This window comes from Crinia signifera, chromosome 2 (assembly GCF_055691185.1).
Source record: "Crinia signifera chromosome 2, ASM5569118v1, whole genome shotgun sequence".
Taxonomy (NCBI): domain Eukaryota; kingdom Metazoa; phylum Chordata; class Amphibia; order Anura; family Myobatrachidae; genus Crinia; species Crinia signifera.
The window spans coordinates 207,761,232-207,786,370 of NC_139218.1; the positions used below are offsets into that span (position 1 = coordinate 207,761,232).

The 25,139-nt window shown below is 38.5% G+C and overlaps 1 protein-coding gene across 1 annotated transcript; it reads left to right on the forward strand.

Annotated features, from left to right (window-relative positions):
- The first annotated feature begins 5,748 nt into the window (after positions 1 to 5,748).
- Positions 5,749 to 24,898, forward strand: GRHL3 (grainyhead like transcription factor 3). The gene is made up of 16 exons (XM_083171141.1): positions 5,749 to 5,894; positions 11,528 to 11,714; positions 12,872 to 12,933; positions 13,244 to 13,577; positions 13,688 to 13,767; positions 14,082 to 14,235; positions 15,618 to 15,729; positions 15,852 to 15,946; positions 17,206 to 17,364; positions 17,515 to 17,590; positions 18,190 to 18,323; positions 19,300 to 19,331; positions 20,061 to 20,146; positions 20,686 to 20,771; positions 21,418 to 21,482; positions 23,808 to 24,898. The coding sequence occupies exons 1-16, from the start codon at positions 5,878 to 5,880 to the stop codon at positions 23,920 to 23,922; spliced, it is 1,794 nt and encodes a 597-aa protein (XP_083027267.1). The 5' UTR covers positions 5,749 to 5,877; the 3' UTR covers positions 23,923 to 24,898.
- Positions 24,899 to 25,139: the final 241 nt, after the last annotated feature.

The window sequence follows — 25,139 nt, forward strand, 5'->3', positions numbered from 1 at the left end:
AGGGGCGAATTTAGGGGTCAGGCCACCCCTAGGCACAACATTTTTGTGTCCCCCCTCCCCCCCTATTTTAATGTAATCATACATGTATATACATTGTTATTTATAGATTTCATTAAAATTTAACTGTAGCCCACCTCAATATTTTTTTAAGCACTGTGGACTGCTCACTGTACGGAGGACCCGGAGTGAGGGAGGGAGGGAGTCACTCAGCGGCGTAGCTTTGTTTGGGGCGCCCCCCCCGCCGTTAATGGGGCGGTGCCCCCCCCCCCTCCCCGCCCGTCCGGCCCCCCCGTGCCCCCTCCCCCCATTGCCGCATGCTTACCTGTGCGCGCATCCCGGCTGACCTCCTCGTTTAAATAAATTCTATGCAGACGGACCACGATAAAATGTCCGCCTCCATACCACAGACAGTTTCAGAGAAAAGTCTGCTTTATGGGGCGGCCATTTTATCGTGGTCCGTCTCCATAGCATTGATTGAAGCCAGGAGGGGAGCCGGGACACGCGGACAGGTAAGCATGCGGGGGATATTACTATAGCACCGCAGCCCCCCCGGCGCCCCCATATGCACAGCGCCCCCCCGCGACCGCGGGGGCTGCGGTGCTACTGGAGGCACTTATTAGTACAGTGATTAGCACAGTATCTCCGTCAGTCTCTCTCCAGCTCACACACTGTGACTGACTGAGTGCAGGGAGAATCTGCGCGCCGCTCAGCTCAGCTGCTGGATACACAGCAGCCAATAGACTGTGTGTGTTTAAAGTAGCCATGAGCGGGCGCTGGCAGCAGTGAGCCTGAGCCATTTCCGGACGCGCAGGGGGACCGTCGAACCCATCCACTAAGCGGTGATGTAATGTGCATGGCAGTGTGGGTGGGCAGTGGCGGGTGACGAGTGGCGCTGCCGCCTACATATGATAATTCATGTCTGCAGTGGCGGCGCTAGTCACTGCCCACCCGCGGTGCCATGCTGCTATTTAACAGAATGTCAGCCTGCCTGCCGCCCTTAATTGGTGCCGCCCTGAGGCTGGTGCCTCACGGGCCTAGGCACAAATCCGGCCCTGGCTAGGGGTCTATGTATACATCAGTTAGTATGTATCAGTCATTTAAAGTTTGTATGTACAAATCCCACTGAATGAGAAATAGAAAACTACAGTCAGAGGAAAGAGAGCAGTGAGAACTGGTGAATAGTTCAAAAGGATGAAGACTGCACGGCATGCCTGTGCTTGTGTGTCCCACAGAAACTCATCCTGCCCAAAATATCCTATCTGCTGGCTGACTCACAGACTCTGCCTTTCTCTATTGCATCAAACAGAAAGTATATGTGCGCTGGTGCTGTGTTGCCTGTTATGCTTTATTCCCCAATTTATTTCCCATTGTACACATATCATATATCGGGTGTGGGTCAGTTGGTCATCAGCAAGTTGTTAGACAGTCATTAGGTTGACATGCATTTAGGTCGACATGTGCCTAGGTTGACATGCAGGAAGGTCGACATGAGTCTAGGTCGACATGGGTTAGGTCGACAGTCAAAAGGTTGACATTTTTTTTCCCGAATGTCGACACAGTCAACAGGAACAGTGGTTAAAGTGCACTGTGTTCCGCTGCGCTCGCCATGCTTCGGGCTCAGTGCCTCGCTGTGCTTGGCACACTGTCGACCTGAATGCATGTCGACCTAATGACTGTCTAACAACTTGCTGGTGACCCAATGACCATATCACCATATATCCAGGCACTCACTAAGGGCAGTTTAGTGGTCTCGTCTGTCTTTAATCTCTATTGTTGCAAAATCCAGGCCCCAGATCTGTGAGGGTGACACATTTATCATAATGACCTACAGTATACTACCTGTAGTCCTTCAGTCTCTTGTTGGGTGCTACACGTATGGAACGATTCAGCCATTAACCCATCTACACCTGATAAGTACATGTGAGTGGCATTAGTACTTCTTGTGTGCCATTTGGTGGGTGGCCAGTTCAATTAATATGGCCACTTGCTGCATAAAAATCATACCTTCTTGGGCGCTAACGCAAATTGAATGGAAGGGGCGGGGGGGGGTTATGTGGTTTCTGCATGCTGTTGTGTTCCCAGTCCTATGCAGTTTACATTGCGTATGTTTTCTTATTTACAGTAATACCCTTGTCTATACTGTCATTGCATATGTATATTATACAGTTCATTTAGCTGGCCACAGGGCATGCTGAGAGGGATTGGTGATGGATCCCTCACACAGTGCTGCGGAGAGAAGCCTATAGGCTTCTACAGGGTATCACCACCAAAAAGCTGTCTATTCCCTATGCAGCAGTGCCCCGATGGAGGGGCTTTATTGCATCCCGCATTTTCGGTTTAGAGCATCCCATCCTAAATAAGCAAGTTACTATTATTAGCTACAGACGGTTTTCTTTGCGAGTGTTAGTTAAACAATTTGAACCAGTTGGAACTTAAATTTGATCATGTTCAAGGATCACTGCTCAAAAATCATTATCACCATTGTTTTTAAATGAATGTTGCTTTTTTAACCACAATCAAATAATGTTATTAATTATTAGCTATTTATATTTTTAAAGCTGTTAAACTGAACTGCAAATACACATACTGTGTTCATAATTTAAAGGCCCCCATACTCTGAGCCGATTGGGTCGATTCTGACATATCCTGCCATCAAATCGTCCAAAATGGGGTCAGTTTAATGTCCCCTCAGGTCCAATGCACGGTCCCGTGCGCATCGGTCCTGAGTCGGTAGTCCGACTTGCTGGCCATCCAACCACCCAACCTGGGACCTCCCGCCCGGCGACGAGCTGGGCAGGGAGCAGGGATGCATGCGTTCCATCACAACAAATTGTGATGGATCGCATATACGTCCCTGCCGCCCAGGAAAGTCCCAGGCGGCTCACGGTGGTATCGGGTGGCCATACACTGCTGCGAGACATCGCAGCAGTGTATGACCACCTTAACAATGAGGATTTTTTTGTTCATATTTATTTTTATCAAATATTTTTAAATATTACTTGTACCTTTGCACACCTGCTTGACCACTGTTGAATATTCTTGAAAATGGTTGAACTGACTTGAAAATGGTTGGACTATTTGGCCGGGCTGTAGCGACACCATGGGGCCGCGCATTGCTGTAGCCTGCAGTGTACACACGGTGCGATTCTGGTTAACCTTCTTGGCTAGACCCCTTTATTCTGGAGCTATTCAGTGTCTGCATACACTTAGCAATGATCTTTCATTGCAGCTTCAGGAGCACACAGGGGGGAAAAAACCCTCAAGTGCACCCTTTGAGGCTTACAGCAGGCATGGGAAAACCTATAGATTTCGGGCACCTAACCTAGACTATATGGGTTCACATGTATACTGTACACAGCAGGCTTAATGCATGGTGAAATTTGATAGTAGTTAAATAGGTCCTGATTTTTTACTTAAACCATCTTTGGTTTTCTGACACAATGATACTTATTCCAGTGTCCTCTGCTGATGCATTTATATTTATGTATCCTTTACTTGTCCTCTGTTGTATTCAATTGTTAGTCATTGTTTTGCTTGTTTATGTCATTGGGCACTGCGGATCCCTTGTGGCGCCATATAAACAAATGAAAATAATAATAATATGCCTGTGGACAATGTTGTTCACTGAGATATCAAGTCGGCTGTGCAACACAGCCAATGCCCAAAATATCTAAAGACATAACTAATATATATCTAAAGATATATCGGTGCATATTGTCCTGTGTATGGGGTGATCCGCCCACCTCTGGTACACCAGAAACTGCCAGTGATTGACAGCTTGACTGGGTAGGAGCATGTAAATGTACCCTCCCAGTCTTGATGTCAATCAGGACAGATTGAGCAGTGTGTATGGAGAACTATTTTCCCAATGTGACAAGAGATATATCTGCTAGATGGTTACACACCTAAAGATTTATCTGTCCGATCTCTCTGGTGGGAACAAAAAATCTGGTAATATATGGAAGCAAAGGACAATCAACCACTTGCTTCCAAACACTGGAAAAGAGACAAAAACAATTGTTGCTATAAATGTGTTAAATGAAACATATTAAACAAGTTTGTCTGAATGACTATTGTCCAATTTCCAGCATTAGGGGGCAAATGGTCGATTGTCATTAGTTTACATGCATTACCAGATTTTTGGACCCAATGTTTTGTCTCAGCAGATAATTGGATAGATTGTGTACCTAGCTCTAATTTTGTATCTTGTGCAAAGCTGGATACACACACAAATATTTATATGTCCAATCTGTCTGGTGGAAGCAAAAATTTAGTCATGTATGGGAGCAAAGGACAATCAACCATTTGCTCTTAATTGCTGGAAAATGGATAAAAAACTATTGTTTGGATAAATGTGTTAACTCAATGGCTTTAACCAATTTTTCTGATAATTATTGTCTGCTTACCAGCAATTGGGAGCAAATGGCTGATTGTCATATGATCCCAAACATTGCCAAATTTTTGTTCAGACCAGACAGGTTGGACAGATAAATCTTTAGGTGTGTACCCAGCTTAAGTAATTGAATTACTATATCCTTCAAAGTGTGAAAATAATAACATCTTGTTTTATTTTTTATTTTTTTACAAAGACCAATTTTCATTCTTAAGTCAGAGCTAGAAAAGCGGATCTCCAGGACCCCATACATTGTGAAATGGGGGGAAAATATGTCCTGGTAAATGCTCCCACTTTATTTCCATTGAACTGCCGTGCTCCATAACCGTAAACTCTTTCTGTATTTCAGCGTAAAATGCACTTTTGACACGTATATGTTCTAGGTAAGAAACACCTTCCCTTCCCATGGACCAGCAAGTTATTTACTCCCTCACTGTCACCTTAGCCCACTCATCCATAGATATCCCATAAAACTATACACACTTCAGCCAAAGTGTTTGATTTCACACAAGAGTTTTAGTAAATGACCCTTAATGATCAGTAACTCCATTAGTTAAAAACAGTGGGTGGTTATGTCAACATTTCAATATTTACTATTAAGAAACCTAAACTTCCAGTATTAAGTTAGTGGAAAAATAAAAGTTAAAAATAATTATGCAAAATGTAAATAAAGCACATGAAATTACTTTGAATTTATTAAAGAACAAATTAATTAATTAAATCTAAGGGGTTATTTATTAAAGCTTTGAGATAAAGAGAGAGAGAGAGAGAGAGAGAGAGAGAGAGAGAGAGAGAGAGAGAGAGAGAGAGAGAGAGATGACATTATGAGATATAAAGTACTAACGAATCAGTTCCTACATGTAATTTTTTCAAACCCAGCCTGTAAACTGTAAAGCAGAAGCTGATTGGCTAACCCTTTCTCTCTCACAATGTAATATCTTTCCGAGCTTTGATAAATACCTATTACTCACTAAATGTCAGAACCAGAGAACAGCATTGCTTTGGGTATCTGGGCATGTTATCTTATTACACGCATTCAGTAATCTGACATTCAGAGAGGCAGAATTAAGCTATTGCTAAATCTTTTTATCATACAACCACAAGCCTTCAGCAGGTAAAGACATGTTTCTAGTTTTGGTTAAGTTTCGCCTGAAGTCTGAGTTTCTTTAAGACATTTTTTTTTCTTCCTTTGCCTGACTTGGGGGAGGTGTTTGCATAGATATAGTTCATTCATATGTCTACTCTGGCTTATGGAGAGTTAAGTACTGCACCTGCTGAGGTGTGCCTGTCTTAAGGCACCTGTTTCATCAGCCAATCAGATTCAGAGCCACACAAGAGCCCACCTGTCAGCAAAAATACCTGTACACAAATCCTCACGCATAAATCTAACACCTCACTCTACAGGGAATGTCTGTGCTTAACAACAATTAGAAGAGTTAAGAGTCGGAAGAACTTGTATCACAGCCACGGAAGCTTGGGAGAAAATGTCCAATGAACTTGAGTAAGTAATACCTGTGTAATACTTATACAGCTGGTGCATTATTTTAGTACAGTTGTACAGCATTAGTGCATAGTATTTTGTAGTATGTTGTGATCTCTATTATTTTGGATTTGCTCCTAAAAGGTTCCAAATATAAGTTTAAGATATCTGCAGACACTAATTGTTTAATACTGTTGTTTTATTTTGCTCTAGTGATTTTTATTATTCAGTTATACAAATAGGCCAACTCTACATGTACAGTACCAGAGAGAGTATTCAGCCAATGGGAATCATCTATTTGTAACATCATAATGCTAGTTCATATATCATTTTTTTCTATTGTTTACTCAAGGTTTAAATTCAATATTGATGACTATTTGTAAGCCTAATATATTATTAATTAGTGCTAAAATATATACTTTCTAATGAAAGAGCACATATTTCATTCACCTGTAAGAGAGACATTAATAGGTTATATGTAAAAGTTCAGTGACATATACCATTGTGAGAGTACTAGCATCAGCTCATGTCATTTTTATTACACAGCCTGTAAAAAACATAAGCTGAGAACTTTATCTCTCACAATTGTATAGCTCTTAGTTTTGATAAATACCTCCCTAAATATTAATTATAAAAAAAAAATCTGATTTAACAACTGTCAGATGATATAGATACATAGTTCAGTGTCAGTTTCCTTTATGTTTTTATTTATTTATTACCAGTTATTTATATAGTGCACACATATTCCGCAGCGCTTTACAGAGAACATTTGAACATCCACATCAGTCCCTGCCCCAGTGGGGCTTACAATCTATATTCCCTACCACATATACATGCACTCATTCTAGGGTTCATTTTGTTAACCTGCCCGTATATTCTTGGATTATAGTGTTGCTTTTGGGCTTTTTGAAGCTAGTATTTTTGGTTAGGCAGATTACTATAAAACAATTCTATACAGCATTGGCACAATTTAAGTAAAATAAAGAAGCAAAGTATTAAATTTTCTACCACTGAAGTGATTTTATCTATTTGTGTTTCTGGCACTGAGTGTAGATTTTTATATGTTTAAGAAACTGTTTACACTGCAGTGCTTTGTGTGTGTTATCACTAAAAATCAGAGAATGGGAGAAATATTGGTTATATGTATTATGGGGGTGTCTAAAAGGCTGTAGAGGCCTGTTGTTGTGATGTGTGTGTCAGATAACATGGATTGCTCAATGAATGACCTGGGTTTCAAAGAATTTTTATATGATGCTGAATGTACTAAACTGGAAATTTATTTGAATTCCAGCAATAAAACAAATCCTAATAAAATAAAGAGCGCATAATCCATTAAATCTCTTTAAAAATATGCAGGCAACTATTAAACTCTTTGGTGTGGCTCTTTTAGAGGGGTATTAACTCGTCTGTTTCTGAAGATTTTAGGGACTTCAATACAAAACAGTGTTTTTTTAAAGACAAAAGAGTTTTTAATATGTATGAGACAACCTGGCACCAGGAATACAAAAGTCTGTGTGTGTCTGATTCCAGGTTTCAGTCTTGCTGTACAGTAGTTTCGCCCTAAACATCATATAGAATATGTTGGCTCAGCTCATTACCATTGAAGCTCCATTCATTTGCATAGGCAGAATCCACCTGAAGGAGACAGCTCTCTCTTGGTCATATGCTAATAAATAGAACTGTTTTCGGTTCCTTGAACCTCATTAAGGGATTTATAGTCTATGCATATAATTATTATTTTGGTGCCCTTAATAATAATTGTATTATTGTAATGTGTAACAAATACTTTTTTATTAGATGAATAGTATATTATGTGCTCGCTACAAAGATACTGTAAATACTGTCATATGGTCACAAAAGGTCTCAAAGTGTATGTGCTGCCAACAAGTGAATATTTAAGTGTGTGTGTGTGTGTGTGTATGTGTGTGTACATACGTACACACTCACACACGTGTGTGTACACACACAATACTGTTGCATAGTAAATATTTATAAATATGACAAATAAAAATCTATATTTTATTTCAATATTTTCAATATTTTCCCCAATTATTGCTTTAGATAATACAAAGAAAGATCTTGGATAGCCTAGAACTGACTCTGGTTCTAGACCTTAACCAGAGAAAATGGCTATGATATGTTTCCTGGGTTAAAGGTGCACAGTTCTGAATTGACTCTGAGTACAAAAAGCAAATTGTATTTACTTCTTTAAGCACAAAAAAAAACAAAATCCGATGGATAAATAAAGGTGTTTTACAAATTAATAAACAATAATAATAATAATAATAATTACTGCCATAGGAAATGTTTTATCTGATTTTAATATTGGTAAATTTCCAATAATATTAGGGATAATTTTTTCTCTGGAAAGAGCTTTATAATTATAAATAATTAGCAAACTGCCGAGCTGGACTGTTTGTTGTCGTACTGTTTGTATAATGACCTACTGTAAATTGTGCAATTGTACCATCATAATAATACAACTTTGTGATAGATAACTATATTTACAGATTACACATTTTAAAGATTATAAATATATAATAAGATATATGAATCTGGTTCTCTAGCTTCTAGCTCATTTATACCAAACCTTTATAATTCACAAGTGTCCCAGTCTAATTGAATGGTAGACCTATATTATATATAAATATATATAAATATATATAATATATATATATATATATATATATATATATATATATATATATATATATATATATACATATGCATTTGGTGTATAATATACAGACAAGTCCCAATAATGGATAGGATCCAGGCAGTAACAACTGTGAGAATGCAGAATGTGTTGGGTCTAGCATTCCATGAGAGCAGCATTGTGGGCCGCGTAATGGAACTTGCATGTTTTAACTCACATCATGTCCTTTCTGTGTGAAGAATTCTTGTCAACTGTGTGGTGATTGGTCAATGTTCTAGATTGGATAAATGATGTAAGATCATAAGTCGCTTCCCTATAAATATAAATAGACAATCCTACCAAATATGATTGTGTAACTTACAGCATGTAACATGGTTTCAAAATATTTTACTGTTACAATATACATTCACCACCATTACCTCATTGTGTGGTACTTCATTTTGCAACTTTACAAATAAGGAAATGGAAACATTTTCTAGCTATGTTATTGTGATAGAATACATGACTGCCCAGCAGTGGCGTAACTAGATACATGTGGGCCCAATAGCAAAAGTTTGGAAGGGCCCCTATTTATCACCTAATGCTGAAAAATGTATACAGTACATGTAACTTTAACAGGCAAAGTGGGCCCCTCTCAGCTCTGGGCCCCATAGCAGCTGCACCCCCTTCACCTATGGTAGTTACGCCCTTGCTGCCCAGAGACATTGTTAGACTTGGTGTAGTGTATTAGTAAATGTCCAGCGCAAGGCAAGGAATGAGAAACCCAAAGCAGAATTTAATGTTGGAGCTACATAAAGGATAACACTGCTATGTAATGACGAGGACCAATTAATCAGTAGAACACTGGTAATTATATGCAGAGCTGTGCTTGTTATGTTTCTCTCTGACCTAAAAAACAGTGTTATCACCTAACCCTTGTGGCGCTGCTATCAATATCACTTTATCCTGTAATATATTTTTCATGAAATATGGGTATAGTTATATGTGAAGGGTTTATTATTTCAGTAAATATTCATGTCATAAAGAGCAGCAAACAAAGAATCGCTTGTCTATTTATCAATGAAAAAAATAGGTCTAAATCCAACAGAGCTTTTATACAATGATCATTGCTGCAGCTTAGCCCACCTACACAATGTGCAACAGATACAGGCACCCTCTTACTCTCTCCACATCTTCAGTTAGTCTATGAGACACTTAAGTTGCCTACGCACGGGGGAAATTGCTGAGTGCTCTGAATGATGCTAGATCGCTCAGCACACAGCGATGCGTCAGCACTGTGTGCTGAGCGATCTGTCAGGACCAGTGTTCTCCGGTGAGAAACACTGGCCCTGACCGGTGATTAACTAGATTTATCCAGCATGCTGGATAGTCATTTCTGTTGTATAGCGACTCGTGGGGACATGCATATGGCCCCTACACAAGGAGCGAATAGGGGCATTTTCTAAGCGATTTAGGGAATTTAATAAGTGATAAGAGTGATAAACAACCAGCCAATCAGCTCCTACCTGTCATTTTTCAAACCCAGCCTGTAAGATGGCAGTTAGGAGCTGATTGGCTGCTTGTTTATCACTTTCCATTTTATCACTTTTTGAAGCTTGATACATCTGGCCCCTAATGAGATCGTTACAAAATGCCCTGATATTGCCCCGTGCAGTGGGCCCCATTAGTGACTTCATTACCTACAGCACCTGACACAGTCATGATTGTTAACCCTTTCTCAAAACAAGACATCCTCACCACGTTCTGTGATACTCTTCTGTATAATTGATGTATTCTCAATGCTATGGCAATCTTCCATTCTATTAGGACTAACATTTTAACATATGTAGAATACACAAAAATATATTTAAAGCTATCTGGCTGTGCATAGTTGACTGATGTGTGTCCAAGCAATGGTATGTAGTAAGCCCAGGCCCATTTCTTCCAGTATGACAGACATATTAGTACACAATGTTCCGCTTTATGCACAGTGATGTGAGGTGTCACTTCTCTTAGGCATATATGGTGTTATAATTAGCATTATTGAGGCATTGCAGGTAATTCGTTGATTTAAGTTTCCTAGAAAACCAATAACACAATACAATCCAATTCTGGCAGAAATATAAATTGACTTAAGGGCTATCATTGCCAACCTAATGTACAGTATAGCATTCTATTATTCCCAGAATGCTTTAACCCTAGCCAATGTGTACACTGTACATATTTATACATTGCATTATGCTGGAGGGACAGGAAAATAATGGGTTCTTGGAGACAAAAGCAAAACGTTAGGAGTGGCCAAAAGTAAAGAAATGACAACTTAGAACAATCTATAAGGAACATATGAAAAGAGAAATGATTGAATATAGAAGCCAGGCATTATAATAACATAGGCAGGTGCCTTTCCAGTTGATTGAACCTGTAACCTCCCTGAGTTGCGCTGGCAGCTGTGAGCAACATGTGTTTGCTTTACCATGAAAGCACAGCTTGTGGTCTCATAGGAGAAGAATTAGTAACAATATAACCTGTCACCCACATCAGCAAGTGTCTGCCTGGAAGGTGTGTGGTAACCACGCTCCCCACCTAGGTATCAGGTTCAGTGCAAGCAGACATGAGGGCCTAGCAGCCAGGGATCCACTTTCTTATAGGGTTACTTTCTTATGTAGTAAGATACCATCTGATCGAAAAGGACAGTTTTAACTTACAACAGCACCTTACAGCAACGCCTTGCTTTTATTATCTCATATCAACTACAACAAACTATAGTAAAATAATCAACTTTAATTAAAGTGTTTGTTATTATCTATAAAAGGAAAAAATGGCCATTTGCCTATTTATTAATATTTATTTTCAATAATTAGCCATGATAATATCGGCTATTAGAAATAGGTTCCAAAAAGCTGTATTGCTCATTCATACCTTCACTGTAGATGTTATAAAGTGTAATAGCATTCTTTTTTTCTATGCCATAAATACAGAATATATATATATATAATAATATCCTTTTTGTTGCCTCCAGTTACCGGCCAGTCATGCTGCTACAGAACGACAGCATCAATCTCCAAAAGTATTCCTACTCCAGCGATGATGAAGCATGGTCTAAGTACTTGGATAATCCAATGACCGTAGCTTCTAAAGCCATGATGAGAGCAAACGGGGATGACGACGGAGTTGCTGCACTGAGCTTTCTCTATGATTACTATAGGGTAATTTGCTTCATTGTTCATTATTTTCATTGACAACCATGTCGTTAACATAAGACTAAGCAGAAACACAACTAGTGTTAGAGATAACATAGACTTTATGCTGCATTACTTTCTATGTATTAATATAAGATGTGTCTTTTTCCACCTCTTGTCCATTAATGGTGGTGAATTTTCTTTGTTATTGTATTTTTTTTGTTTTTATGGTGAATGACATTCAGTAAAAAGCATGATAACTTCTAAATCATCATCTTCAACATTATCATCATCATCATCATAGTTTATTAATAAAGCACAGATACTTTGGCAGTGTACTGTCAACAAAATATAAACCATAAATTAACTGATAAGTAAGGGCCAAGAGGAACAATAGCATCAGTAAAAAGCAATAACCTTGTCTTAATAGAAAGGGCAACTGTGTTAGAAGACAATACTACATGGAGACGGTAGGTAAGGAAGGCCGTGGTCTAGAGAGCTAACATTCAAAAGGGGCAGGGAAGGAAATAGAGATAAGAGTAGGGAGAAATAAGCAAAAGGGGAATAGTTTGAGGATGAGGTACAGAATGAAGTCGGAGTGGAATAGGCAAGTGGATCAGGAGAAGGAAATAATATAATGGGAGACACGTTATTTAAGATGGAAAATGTAAGCACTCAGTACAGCGATTGAGCCTGGTCAGTTAAAGCAGGACATCCCAATGGGGTGATAGGACTGGCAAACGTCAGTAATTCTAATTCAGACCTGATCACAGGGAAAATTTGTTCTCAAAATGGAAAAATCCATATACACTGCAGGCATAGCAGGTGTAGCAAATGTAATATGTGCAGAGAGTTCAATTTGGGTGGGGTGTATTCAAACTGAAATCTAAATTGCAAATAAAAAAATAAAGCAGCCAGTACTTACCCTGCACAGAAACAAAATATCGCACCCAAATCTAATGCTCTCTACAAATGTTACATTTGCCCCACCTGTAGTGCACATGGTTTTGCACCTTTTGAGTTCAAATTTGTTCAGATCGGAATTGGGCCCATTGTGTCATTGAATATTGAAGCTCTCTGTTCTATGTTACATGACCAACCCAATTTAATTCTGATATTATACCATAACAATTACTATTTCCATTTCTAAGGCTATAACAACTACTAATTATAATTTTTCTTAGGTGCCCAAAGAAAAAAGAATAATTAATCCAGGATCAACAGATCATTTTGAGCATGTGAAAAGGTGAGTGTCATTTTACAAAAATAATCCGAGACTCTAAATTTGAATTGATATTGTACAGATATCAAATACTTAAAAATATTGAGTAATCCTCAGAAACCAGTAAGTTTCATAAATACTCTTTTGGTGACCTTGAGGTATCGACATGGAAACTTTTGACCATGTAACTGGATACCTTTTTTTTTATATAACTGTGAAACAGTATAAGTCATCTTGGATTTTCTGTGTATTCTGTAGCGAATGAGCTGGGTATCTATGTACTCTCCCTTGAGCATTATTCATCCTAATCTTTCATGTTTTTCATTTATTGCAGGAATTGCATTGAATATGATTCAGACATTTCATCTTTTGAAAACCCAACACAGCTTATGAAATTTCTATCAGATAACACCTCGTCCGTTCACGAGTATTCAGACACACATAAAAAGAACACCTACCTGACATTGGAAGCTTTTGCAAACACTAATAAACTTACTTTACAATCAATAACTAATAAATTATCCAGCGACACACATGAAGATTTCATGTCAACATCCTGTGATGTGTATGAGAAGAATCCACTGAATACTCTCTTTGAGCCATTGCATGTACCACAACCACAGCAAAGATGGCAACCTGACAGTACATTCAAGGAGGACTCCCCAGAGGTACAAATGATAACTAAAATAGACTAAACTAGAACACAAGGCATAACTAACTCTAGTAATGTTATTTACAGCTGTTCTCTTTAGTAAAAAATGGATATTGTCTTTTGCAGCCCCTCATCTTTAGTGATATACTTAGGAATCAGGCAGAATCCACCTGCTCGGAGGACTACTTACCTACTGAAGCCAACCGGTAAGTCTCACTGAAGCACAAAACTTCATATGTACCTGCCACCTACAAACAGTGAAAGCAGCCATTTTGTTGATTGACCTACAGTATATTGTTTATGAGAAATAGTCACATCACAGGCGCATGAGGAGCTCTGTGTTCAAATATGGCTATGGCTAAAAATGGCTATCTACTATCAGAGTGGGTTAAAGGTACACTATAATTAGTTAATTTTTTGAACAGATTTACCCTTTTTTTAGTGTAAATATTTTTTTAATGTAAGTGAAATTACGAGTTAATACATTCATTTTGTATTTATGCCCTTGTTATTTTTACAGTGATTTTGAGTACACCTTAGAATCCCCCAAAGCTATTCATGTGAAGTCTGGAGACTCACCAATGGCATATCTCAACAAAGGTCAATTTTACCGTGTTAACCTTCGGACAACAGAAGACAGGAAATGTTTGCAGCTGTCTTCTAATAAAGTCAAGGTATGTTCCAGGAAAATCAAATAATTCAGAATTCAATAATGCACTTCAGCGCAACCTGGTAATTCAATCCAATGTGGGACATAGGTAGGAGAGCCATCCATAGCTTCGAAATAGTTAATACAGTGCTCCTAAATCACAGTGAAGCTTTAATAATCCAGCAGAAAAATAGCGGACATTGACAAATAGGACCACACAATAAACAAACTATAAGACAAAAGGAGTTATGAAACGGAGCAAATGCATCTATTTCTGAACGTCTGTAAAATGACATGAGTCATTGAGAATACAAGCTTCTTTCTCTAGCGCAAATAGAGGGAGTCCACAAGTGGCGTTTGCATATAGTGATTTGTCTCCCCTGACAAACTACCTCCTTTTCAGGCTTTGTAAAAGCCCCTTTTAAATGTTAAGCCAGTCTATACAGAAGACTGATGGATATACATCATTTGTAATGTGTGCTGAGAAAATGTGTACTGAGAAAACTATTCATGTTGTCCTAGTCGGGTATAGTTAGGCATATGGAGTCTTAATTCCCCGATAAAACTAGTCCCCCCAATAAAATACATTTTTTGACCACATTTTCCACCACATCCACACATTTAAGCAGCATTAGGTAATATGGAAGTGCAGTAATCAGTTGGATGAAAAAAAAACATTAATTGCTTCCAACCAAGAAACAACCTCAAAGATTTTCAGGCATTTAAGGGGTCTACTTTTCATGAAAAGATTAAGTGGAGAGTGATAAACTACCAACCAGCTCTGTCATTTATCAACACAGCCATGTATTATGGCAGCTGATTGACTAGTACTCTATCTCCAGTTAATCGCTTTTCAAAACTTAGTACATAAACCCCTTAGTGACAAAAAGAAATGTATAAAAATATTCTAGCACAGATCAAAGGAAATCCTTACCAACAAAAGAGATTATGGTTCATTCCCCAAAAAATTTAATTTACGCAGTAAGTTTAATACCTCTTTCTGATTAAATTATCTGGGTGCATCCAGGATTTTGTACAAGTATCCAACATGGATGCTATCCGACTGAGACCCCTTTCAGGCTCTCAGCTCGATCCGGTTTATTGCTTTGTCAGTGATGTCACTGTGTGCAGGAGGCAGTGCCTATGCTAGGAGATAATTGCTTGGAGATGACATCATCTCCTAGCACCAGCTCTTCTTATGTTATGAACGGGTCCCAGGTTGCTTAAACTCAGATTACCCATTCACACTGCACTGCAGGTCCCAGGTTCAATCCTGCTAACTAGATAGACATTATTTCAACTGTCGGGTTCATGACCTTTTTATGCCCAGCCTGTTCATATTAATTCAGGTATTACTTGACAACTCCTATTACAGTAGTTTAACCTTATCATATATTCTGTATGTAGACTGTGGTAATGGTGGTCTTTGACAATGAAAAAAACCCAGAAGAGCAGCTGAAACGCTGGAAACATTGGCACTCCAGACAGCCAACTGCAAAGCAGAGGGTCATTGATGTTGGTGAGTTATTCTAACATTACCTATGTTTCAGAAACCTGTTGCTTTTATTTTTGCATTTATTAAATGTGTATTGCTCCCCCTTGTGCATAGGATGACCTTTTGTTATATTTTCTATCCTCCAGCCGACTACAAAGAGAACTGCAACACAGTGGAGAGCATTGAGGAAGTAGCATATAATGCATTGTCATTTGTGTGGAATATCAATGATGAGGCTAAGGTATGTATTGGTTATATATCAGCAGAATATCTATCTACAAAAATCTGTATAGGCAGAAAAATATAGTTACATTTCTGCAAAATTACAATGAACAGTTGATACATACGGGAGCTTACATGTTCTAACAAACACAACCCATTGTTTTGTAGAATAAGTACTTAGAGACCTATTATCTGTCACATACACCGCTGACATTGTTTTTTTGGTGTTTTAGGACACTATATAATGTCATACATACATACACTACTTTAAAAGTCATATTAGAGATACTATTGGTAATAACTAAAATGGGAGTTCTATTTCAGATGGGATGTGTTGCTATGGGCAACCAATCAGATACTATCTATTATCTTCTAGAAGGTGCTAGATAAATAAGAAGTAGATTCTGATTGGTTGCCCATAGCAACATCCTATGTGACATAGAACTCCCATCTTAGTAAATGTAAATTTTATCAGTTCAGTATGTAATTTGTAGTTCTCCAACTTCTAGTAGTAGAATCCGATCAGTAGACGCTATATTACTTTGTGTTTAGAATTATGCAGAAAGTTTTAAAATACCGTCCATCAAAAAATGAAATTGTGCAATAATTTTCTATAATAAATATATGGTAGACAATGGCATAGAAATTTAGTTTCGTAAAAGTACCAAGTTCTAACCGATATAGCTACTCCCTTAACAACAGCCTTGGGAAATCTGGAAAAAAATCAGGAAGCAAATACTACAGTATATAATATAGACTCATACTATGAAACAAATGTGTCCACAAAACAGAATATTATGGATAGAATCTTTAGCTAATGTCTGCAGACAGTAATTTGGCAAAGGCAAAATCTTTTAAAATGATTTTGATACCATCTTTGTTCCCATGAAAAGAAGGTTATTTATGGGTGGGTTTGATGCTCAAGGCAAATAACAGTTGTTAAGAATCTGTGGGGATTATCTCTAAGGGAGAAAACAGTTGGAAACATTGGCAAAGAGACAGGTAAATTCATTGTTTTTAAACTTTAGCTCAACTTAGCAACATGAAGACAAGAGTAACGGCTGGATACTGTCACATGACATTGTCACATGACGTTTTCGTTTAACACAAAGTTTCTTAGTTGTGTCAGAATTATGACCACATATGGCCAGAGAGCTAGGATTTTGGTCAAATATCAAATCTCTAAGTATCTCTGACAAGCAAACATCCAAATGATTATATGATTTATATTAATTAACGTTCAATTGCATTACCATGTCATTTTCCATTTGGTTTCAGATATTTATTGGCATCAACTGCCTGAGCACAGATTTCTCTTCTCAGAAGGGAGTGAAGGGTGTGCCTTTAAATCTCCAGATTGACACTTATGACTACGACACTGGGGTGAAGAGACTCATTCACCGGGCTGTGTGCCAAATCAAAATATTCTGTGATAAGGTATGACTAGCACCAATTGAAGCATGTAATTGTAGTTAAATTCAGTGCAATTATGTGTAAATAGTCTGGCTACAAAATACTATAAAAATAAATGTTTGACTTTCACACACGTCAAAAGAATTGATGCTTATTCTATCGTACTTTTCCCAGGGTGCGGAACGTAAGATGCGTGATGAAGAACGCAAGCAGTTTAGAAGGAAAGGAAAAGGTGCAGATGCTGGCAAAGGTATTTATCTTCTGCTTTTACTCCCAGGACACTGTCTCCTACATTATACTGCTCCCTTTCCTTGTTATTATCTGTATACACAAAATTCTGGAGACAAGATTCTGTTAAAAAAAAAAATATATGGAACTATTTGGAAACACAAAATCTCAAACTATAATATATAACATATGTGTGTTGTTTAACAACTATGATAAATAATATTCAGTTTGCATTCATTCATCATTGGCTTATATGAGGATCGAGAGATGGCCAATCCTGCGTCTTGTTAAATTGATGTCAGTTCACTGTGCTCTGTGAGGTAATTGGTGTAGACAAAGGTGATCATGTAGGCTCAATTCAGCACTTAAATATAGGAGGCAAATGTTCCATTAAACAGTTTTCATCTCTTAAATCATATTATATTCTATAATCTAGGGATCTGAGTTAATATTGTTGCATTGTGCTTTCTGGTTTCTTTCATGTATCTGTATTATACATTTCAGTACAACGTGTTTCTCACGAAACTGAAACTTCTGTGGAACATATACTGTTACCAGACATGTCTCATATATCGATTAGGTCATAAATGGATTCTTCCTCATGACTGCCTCTCTTTGCAGATACAAAATCCTCCTTGCTTCCAGGATACCGAGGAACAGACATCACATATCTGAGACCAGTAACAGATATGGAAACTCAGCCAGTGTTGTTTATCCCAAACATTCATTATTCCAACATGCAAAGATGTGGAGTTGTAAGTACATGGTTTTACTGTACTGCTTTATTTATGGAACAATGGCTATAACAGATCTGCTATCTAACCATTATGCGTAATATAATGATTTACTCTGATTTCAAAGCAGGATCTTATTGGCTATCAACTGTCATGTGATTTGGGATAGCCAATCAGAGCCTGCTTAGAAATCAGAGTAAATCAGAGCCTGCACGTCTCTAATAATTAGGTAAAAAAAACGCAAAATTTTGTTACTGCACGTAAGATTCACCCATGGGGTTGGTCAATTCTGAGTTAGATGCAATGGACAGAAGCTGTATTTGCATGAGGCACAAAAGCCAAATGTACTACCCTATGCCAATGCAAGTTTACGTAGGGGTAATGCGGGGGTCCAAGCATCTGCAAGCAGGAAGCCATGCCACCCAATGATTTTATGCCAGTCATTAGTATTGGCACTTGTATCAGTGCCATGCTAGTGCAATAGATATACGGTAGAGACAGGCTTCACATTGTAGGCACAGAATAACATGGAACTCGAGCTAGATTCCCACAATATTGCCATGATACTAGCGCAATATAGGACAGTTCTGTGCTGTTTCATTGTCACCACCCAGTGTCCACCCCAAAAGCCCATTTCATGCAAAGATAGATCTGCCCAAGATACCAGCCAATGCGTAAATCTACTTCTGCACATGGACTGTATGCTAAAACTCACTATTTGCGGCAGTGTCCAACAAAGAATTAGCCCCAGTAGATCTATATTGTGTTTACAGTGTCAACCGTTTATGTCAAACCATCTTATAACCCAATAGCAGTGGTAGGAATTCAACAAGTCAAACAAATCTGTCAGTGTGGGATTAAGCTAGAAGAGTAATGGACAGGATACAATTGCTGTCATTTTAAACACAGACAGCATGGAAGCACTAGAGAATGCAATAGAAATGTGACATTGTTCTACCATTGCTATAACTCCTTTTCCTTTATCTATTAATTCTAGGTACTTGCTGCTATTCAAGACAATAACGACAGGTAAGCACATTATAATGCAACAATGGGGAGATAAAATATTAAAGTTAACTTTTACAAACTAATAGATTTTTTAGTAATCTGGGCAAAGTTTAAATAAAATGAATGGTATGATTCTGGTTCACCTGCAAAAGCAAATTCTCTCTCAGAGATGTAACATATGAAGAGAGAATTTGCTTTTGCGAGTGAACCCGAATCAGGCCCGAAAAGTATAAGTATTTACTAATACCTGTTTTATTGTGTCAGAGATTCATTTATTATCCAAAGTTTTTATATACTTTGGGACTTCTTGGCCTCTAACCGGGATGTATTTAATGTGCCAACAGTTGAGATCCCGGCGCACAGGGTCTTTTCTCCCTTGTGGGGCTCCACGGCCCATATAGAGAGGGAATAGAGCCTTCTGGCGTGTCAAGCGAGACCTCGTGCCCACAGTGTGGCGAGCACAGTGAGCCTGTAAGAGGCCTCACCGCTTCTAGTCTTCTAGCGACGGGATACCAATTGTCAGGAAGTCATACTGAACCCCTGTAACTTACAGTTCTTACATTTAGCAATCTCAGACAACAGAACATTGCTTATCCTCCTCAGACAAAAATAACAAAACATTATACATATGAATCATGTGACAGGATGGATGTTGTTTTTACTGGTTATGGGTAAAAGGTTTTCTACAATTGCATTGCCGTTATGTGCTATGGTATGTGGTTAGTAACAAGTGTACATTTGTGTGTGCAGGTTAGCAATGAAGAGAAGTTGTCCATCCTTGACAGACACCTTTGAGGTCCCACCTTCCAAGCAACAAGCAACCGACTGCCAACGAGGTATAAAGTACAGCTAAAGTAGAGATTTATTTATTAACAGTTTCTTATATAGCGCACACATATTCTTCAGCGCTTTACAGAGTATATTTGAACATCAGTCCCTGCCCCAGTGGAGCTCACAATCTATATTCCCTACCACATGTTCATACATTCACTCTAGGGCTATTTTTGTGGGAAGCCAATTTACCTACCAGTATATTTTGGGATTGTGGGAGGAAACCCACGGAAGCATGGGGAGAATATACAAACTCCGCACGGGGCTATGGTGGGTAGAGATGTGTGACATTGTACACAGATTTCAGGCTAATTGAATCTTGCAATTAAACAATGCATTGAAAGATCAAGTGATACACAGTTCCACATTTTAGCAGGTTTTATCATCTATAAATAGAGTTGGGCTGATAAACTGTATTTTATTCACCTGTGTGGTGTGACTGGGGTAGGGACAGCTCCTGATTGAAATATTATTTATCGCACTCATTTTTTATTTATCATATACTATTGTGGACTTTTCTCAATATTTGTGTTTTTTTCTTTAGTGCTACTATACGTACGAAGGGAAACAGAAGAAGTGTTCGATGCCCTTATGCTGAAAACACCAGATCTCCCGGGCTTGAGGAAAGCGGTAAGTTTGATTATAAATTCATAGTCATCATAATGCATTTATCAAACATCACTACCCTTGAAAAGAAAAGAAAAAACCTTTGTGGTTCGTACAGTTCAGATTCACTGTGTTAGTGTCTGTCAGTATACATTCATAAACTTACTGATAATATCACAAATTGTGTCACTTGCTTTTGTAAACCCTCAGCAGTGAATCATTTTAATAATTCATAAAACAACAAAACCATATAGCATAACGTGATCAGATTGCATCAGGTCACTTATGTTGGGAACATTCTTCTACCTCATGTGTGTGCATTCTTCCTGTATGTTTGCTGATTTATACATATTGTATTGTGACAGCACATGGATACATTTTAATAAAAGCAGGTTACAGTGAACCAAAGGTATCAAGCTTTAAAAACTGATAAAAGTGGAAAGTGGTAAACAGCCAGCCCACCAGCTCCTAACTGCCATGTTACAGACTGGGTTTGAAAAATGACAGGCAGCAGCTGATTGGCTGGTTGTTTATCACTCTCCACTTTGTCACTTTTTGAAGCTTGATACATCTGGTCCAGTTTTTATGATATTTTCAGATTGCTTTAGATAAAGTAAATGATAGTGAATGATACGTTTCTGCTGTAAACTAACTTATACAAATTCCACAGATCTCAGAGAAATATGGTTTACCAGAAGTAAGGATCTGCAGAGTCTACAAGAAATGCAAACGAGGGTACGACTCATGAAACTGTCTTACTGTCTATCTTTCTATCATAATATATTATGGGGTAAATTTACTAAGATGGAAGTTCTACTGAAGATAGTATGTTGCCCATAGTAACCAATCAGATTGTATCTATTATGTTCTAGAACAGTGGTAGCCAACTCTAGTCCTCGAGAGCTACCAACAGGTCACATTTTCCAGACAACCTAGCTGCTGCACAGCTGCACTCATTAATCACTGACACATTTTAAAAGATCCACAGATGGAGCTAATTTTCTCACTTGTGATTCTGTGAGGAGACCTGGAAAACATTAACTGTTGGTAGCTCTCGAGGACTGGAGTTGGCTACCCCAAGTCTAGAAGGTGCTAAATAAATAAGAAGTAGAATCTGATTGCTTGCTATGGGCAAAATCCCATCTTCAATAGAACGCCTCAGATTTACCCCTATGAAACTTATGTTAACAATACAGTCTGTATTACTGTGGCATGCAGGTCTGACTGACAGGTGAGCTTGAGCCAGATGCTACCCTCAAAGACTGTAATGGTTTCTCTTCTATAAATATATATACACTGCAAGTGTTTTGCTTTCTCTAGGAATCTCTTACCTTGTGGAATATATTCTCTCAGTCACTTGTAAATACTCACTAGCTACCAGTAGAAATACATTGATCATCTTTTGTGTACACTCAATATCGTTAACAATGCGTTCTCCCATGCGTTGTTAATGATGATTGATGTCTGCTGAACATGCAGGTCAATTTGGCTAAATAGCCAGATGACCCGCCTGTTCAGCAGGTCCTGGCGACGTCACTGAATTATGTTGTATACCGATATTGTTCCATGTGTATGCATAATATCGGGACCCGTGGTCACGGCTGGTATTGTTAATTATATTGGCAGCAGCCCCTATCGTCTACAGTGTATGGGGTTTTACATGGCATGGATTTGCCTTATACATGTTGCCACTTAAAAACATTTGTTTAAAGCTGACATCCCAAACTCAGATGCTATTACATATACCTTCATGGTGTCCCTGCTATTGATCGTGTGCCAGGAAGAGACATCTAGAAACACAATTACTTTAGCAGCAACTCCAGGAAACAAAGAATTTTGAAAATCTGACAGTTTGTTGAAGACAGACAGATAGATATAATCAGATTTTTCAAGCTCACTGACTTTGTAAGAACAGCTAAGACTGTGTTGTTGCTGGATACCAGCCAGAGATCTCCCTGCCCATAACATGAAACTGGAGAAAGAAATTAGTGGTTACATCCTTGTGTTACACAATATTCTTCATGAGTAGTCACGCATCCAAAGTACATATCAGCACATAAAATGCTCAATACCACTTTTAATTTTATGTAAAAAAGGTAACATTTTTATTGTTATGTGTAAAGTTTATACTTGCCTAGCCTGCCAGAATGACTAGGAGGCTCCTGAAAATCAGGTCCCCCTACCGAACTCCCCAGGAAGGTGAGCAAGTCTCCCGCATGCTCCCCAAAGCCCCGTCTCCCCCCTGAACCCGCGAGTTACGGAATTTGTTTCAGTGAGTTCAGGGGGAGGCGGGAAGGGGCGCGACTAAAATTATGTGCATCACATCCTTTCGCATCATTTAAACCCCAATTTTTGTGGATTGGGGGTGAGGCTTTGTGACGCCAGACTTTTCTCAGTCCCCCGAAGTGCAGATTTTGGTCGATGGGATATAATGATTTCTAAAATGCTCTCTAGTATAAATCTATCTGGTGACTTAGATTAGCGGCGCCCTGCTCCGAGAACAGGGCGGGCAGTTAACATCCAGTCAGCAGCTCAACCCCGGAAGGCAGGAAGCCGGGGATGCCCAATGTTTTCCTGGGTGCACCCAGAAAAAGCAGGGTTTTCCAATGCGAACGCCCCCTGCCCGCCACCCGCTGCGAGCGCCACAGAGACTGTGCAAGTCTCATAGGGCGCCTGCAGTGAAGACCTGCAAATGCGCATAAGCGATTATGCTCACGCACAGGCTGTCACCATCGGAGAATGAGGGCCTTCGTTTCCTGGCTATCAGTGCACAGCAGCCCTGTCCTTAGTGTAAACAAGCACAGACATATGCACAGGTCTGCAAAGTATTTATCCATTGTTAAAGCATGCCCTCGGTAAACTTCAGCTCCGTACTCTTCGGTGGCTAATGCCTTAACATTGATATGATAAATTCTAAGATCATCTTGATAAATATGATGATAACCAGAGCATTTGGTATCACCATCTCTATGAATATAACTTTTGACTGTCAGAATGCTGTACACAGCTTTTAAATAAAATATGATACTAACAATGTATGTTTTTTTTTTTTTCATGTAGGATCCTAGTCAACATGGATAACAACATCATCCAGCATTACAGCAACCACATGGCATTTCTGCTAGACATAACAGACATAGATGGGAATATCCAAGTTACGCTTAAAGAATTATAATATTCCTATTGGACAAACATCATAGACTCGTGGGCCAAGGCATGAGACCCCCAGCAAATCAGACCTCATAACAGTGCTCCATTCTTGCACTTGTCCTAAGTCAGCAGATCATCATGCCACCAAGTATTGTGAAGCCAAACCTCCTTGGGAAGGCCACATGGGACTTCTGTGTCGCAGACGGAATTATTGTTTTATGGTATCCATAACTCTTGTGAACTCAAGGCATGCTGAGATGGTTTGTTCCAGATAATTTATCAGTACATACAGCCTGCAGAGACCTAATGACCACATTGTGAAGACCAAGTTCTTAAACTCATGGATAATAGTTGATATTTCATCAACAAGATAGTTTGCGTATCGGTATATTGCTTCCACCGGTCTAACAAAAAAAAATATTGTAGTGCATCACATTATACAACTGCAGTATCAATTTGTGCATTTCCTAACAGTAGGAAGTCGCCAAACATTGCAACCTTAGAATGACGAGTTAGCCAGTGACATTGTAAATCTAAGCTCTGTGCTGCTTGTATCACTGGCTAATTCTCTTCAATGCTCTTTCAAGCAGTTGTGATACATGTCGAAATGAAAACATTAGATACATCTGTGTAAGCCAATGTATCTTCAGCAATTATCTCCTAGATCAGTGTCAATCTTTGTTTCCAGAAGTGTGGACTTAAACAGGAGTAAGACATGCCACACACAGAATATTGCTGCTTATGTTTGTCACTGGTTCTAAAGTTATGTTAATACACAAGTCCAAAAAAATAAAAGGTATGCATTAGTAGTGTTCAATATTACAATGCAGCTGGTTGCAAAATCATTAAATTGGATTTTTTTAATTATGTTAAATAGCTGCCAGTCTTGGCTTGAACAACCCCATGATTTGGAAGCATTATTGTTACTGTTTTATACATTTCTTATTTCTGGTTTGTTTTTACTGCAGTATATATATATATAAATATTTGTATTTTTTAAGTTGTATGTATTTTAATATGCATTGTGCCATTTCAATAACATGTCTTTTCACATTTCTTAGTCTTTGTACATTTTGTTCTAGTAATTTTTTTTAGATTTAACTAAAAAAGGATGAATAAATATGCCTTTAAACGTTAAAGTGTGAGATATATACTGTATTTATTATATCATATGTAAATGCAAGGATGAAATGGCGCATCATTCTTATATAATAAGTAGAAAACACAAATATAAGTTAATGT

What these genes read in the sequence shown, in the direction of transcription:
- GRHL3 (XM_083171141.1), top strand. An exon ending in ACATGCAAAGATGTGGAGTT is followed by an intron (nt 18,324 to 19,299) that starts GTAAGTACATGG and finishes TATTAATTCTAG; the next exon opens with GTACTTGCTGCTATTCAAGA. An exon ending in TCCCGGGCTTGAGGAAAGCG is followed by an intron (nt 20,772 to 21,417) that starts GTAAGTTTGATT and finishes CAAATTCCACAG; the next exon opens with ATCTCAGAGAAATATGGTTT.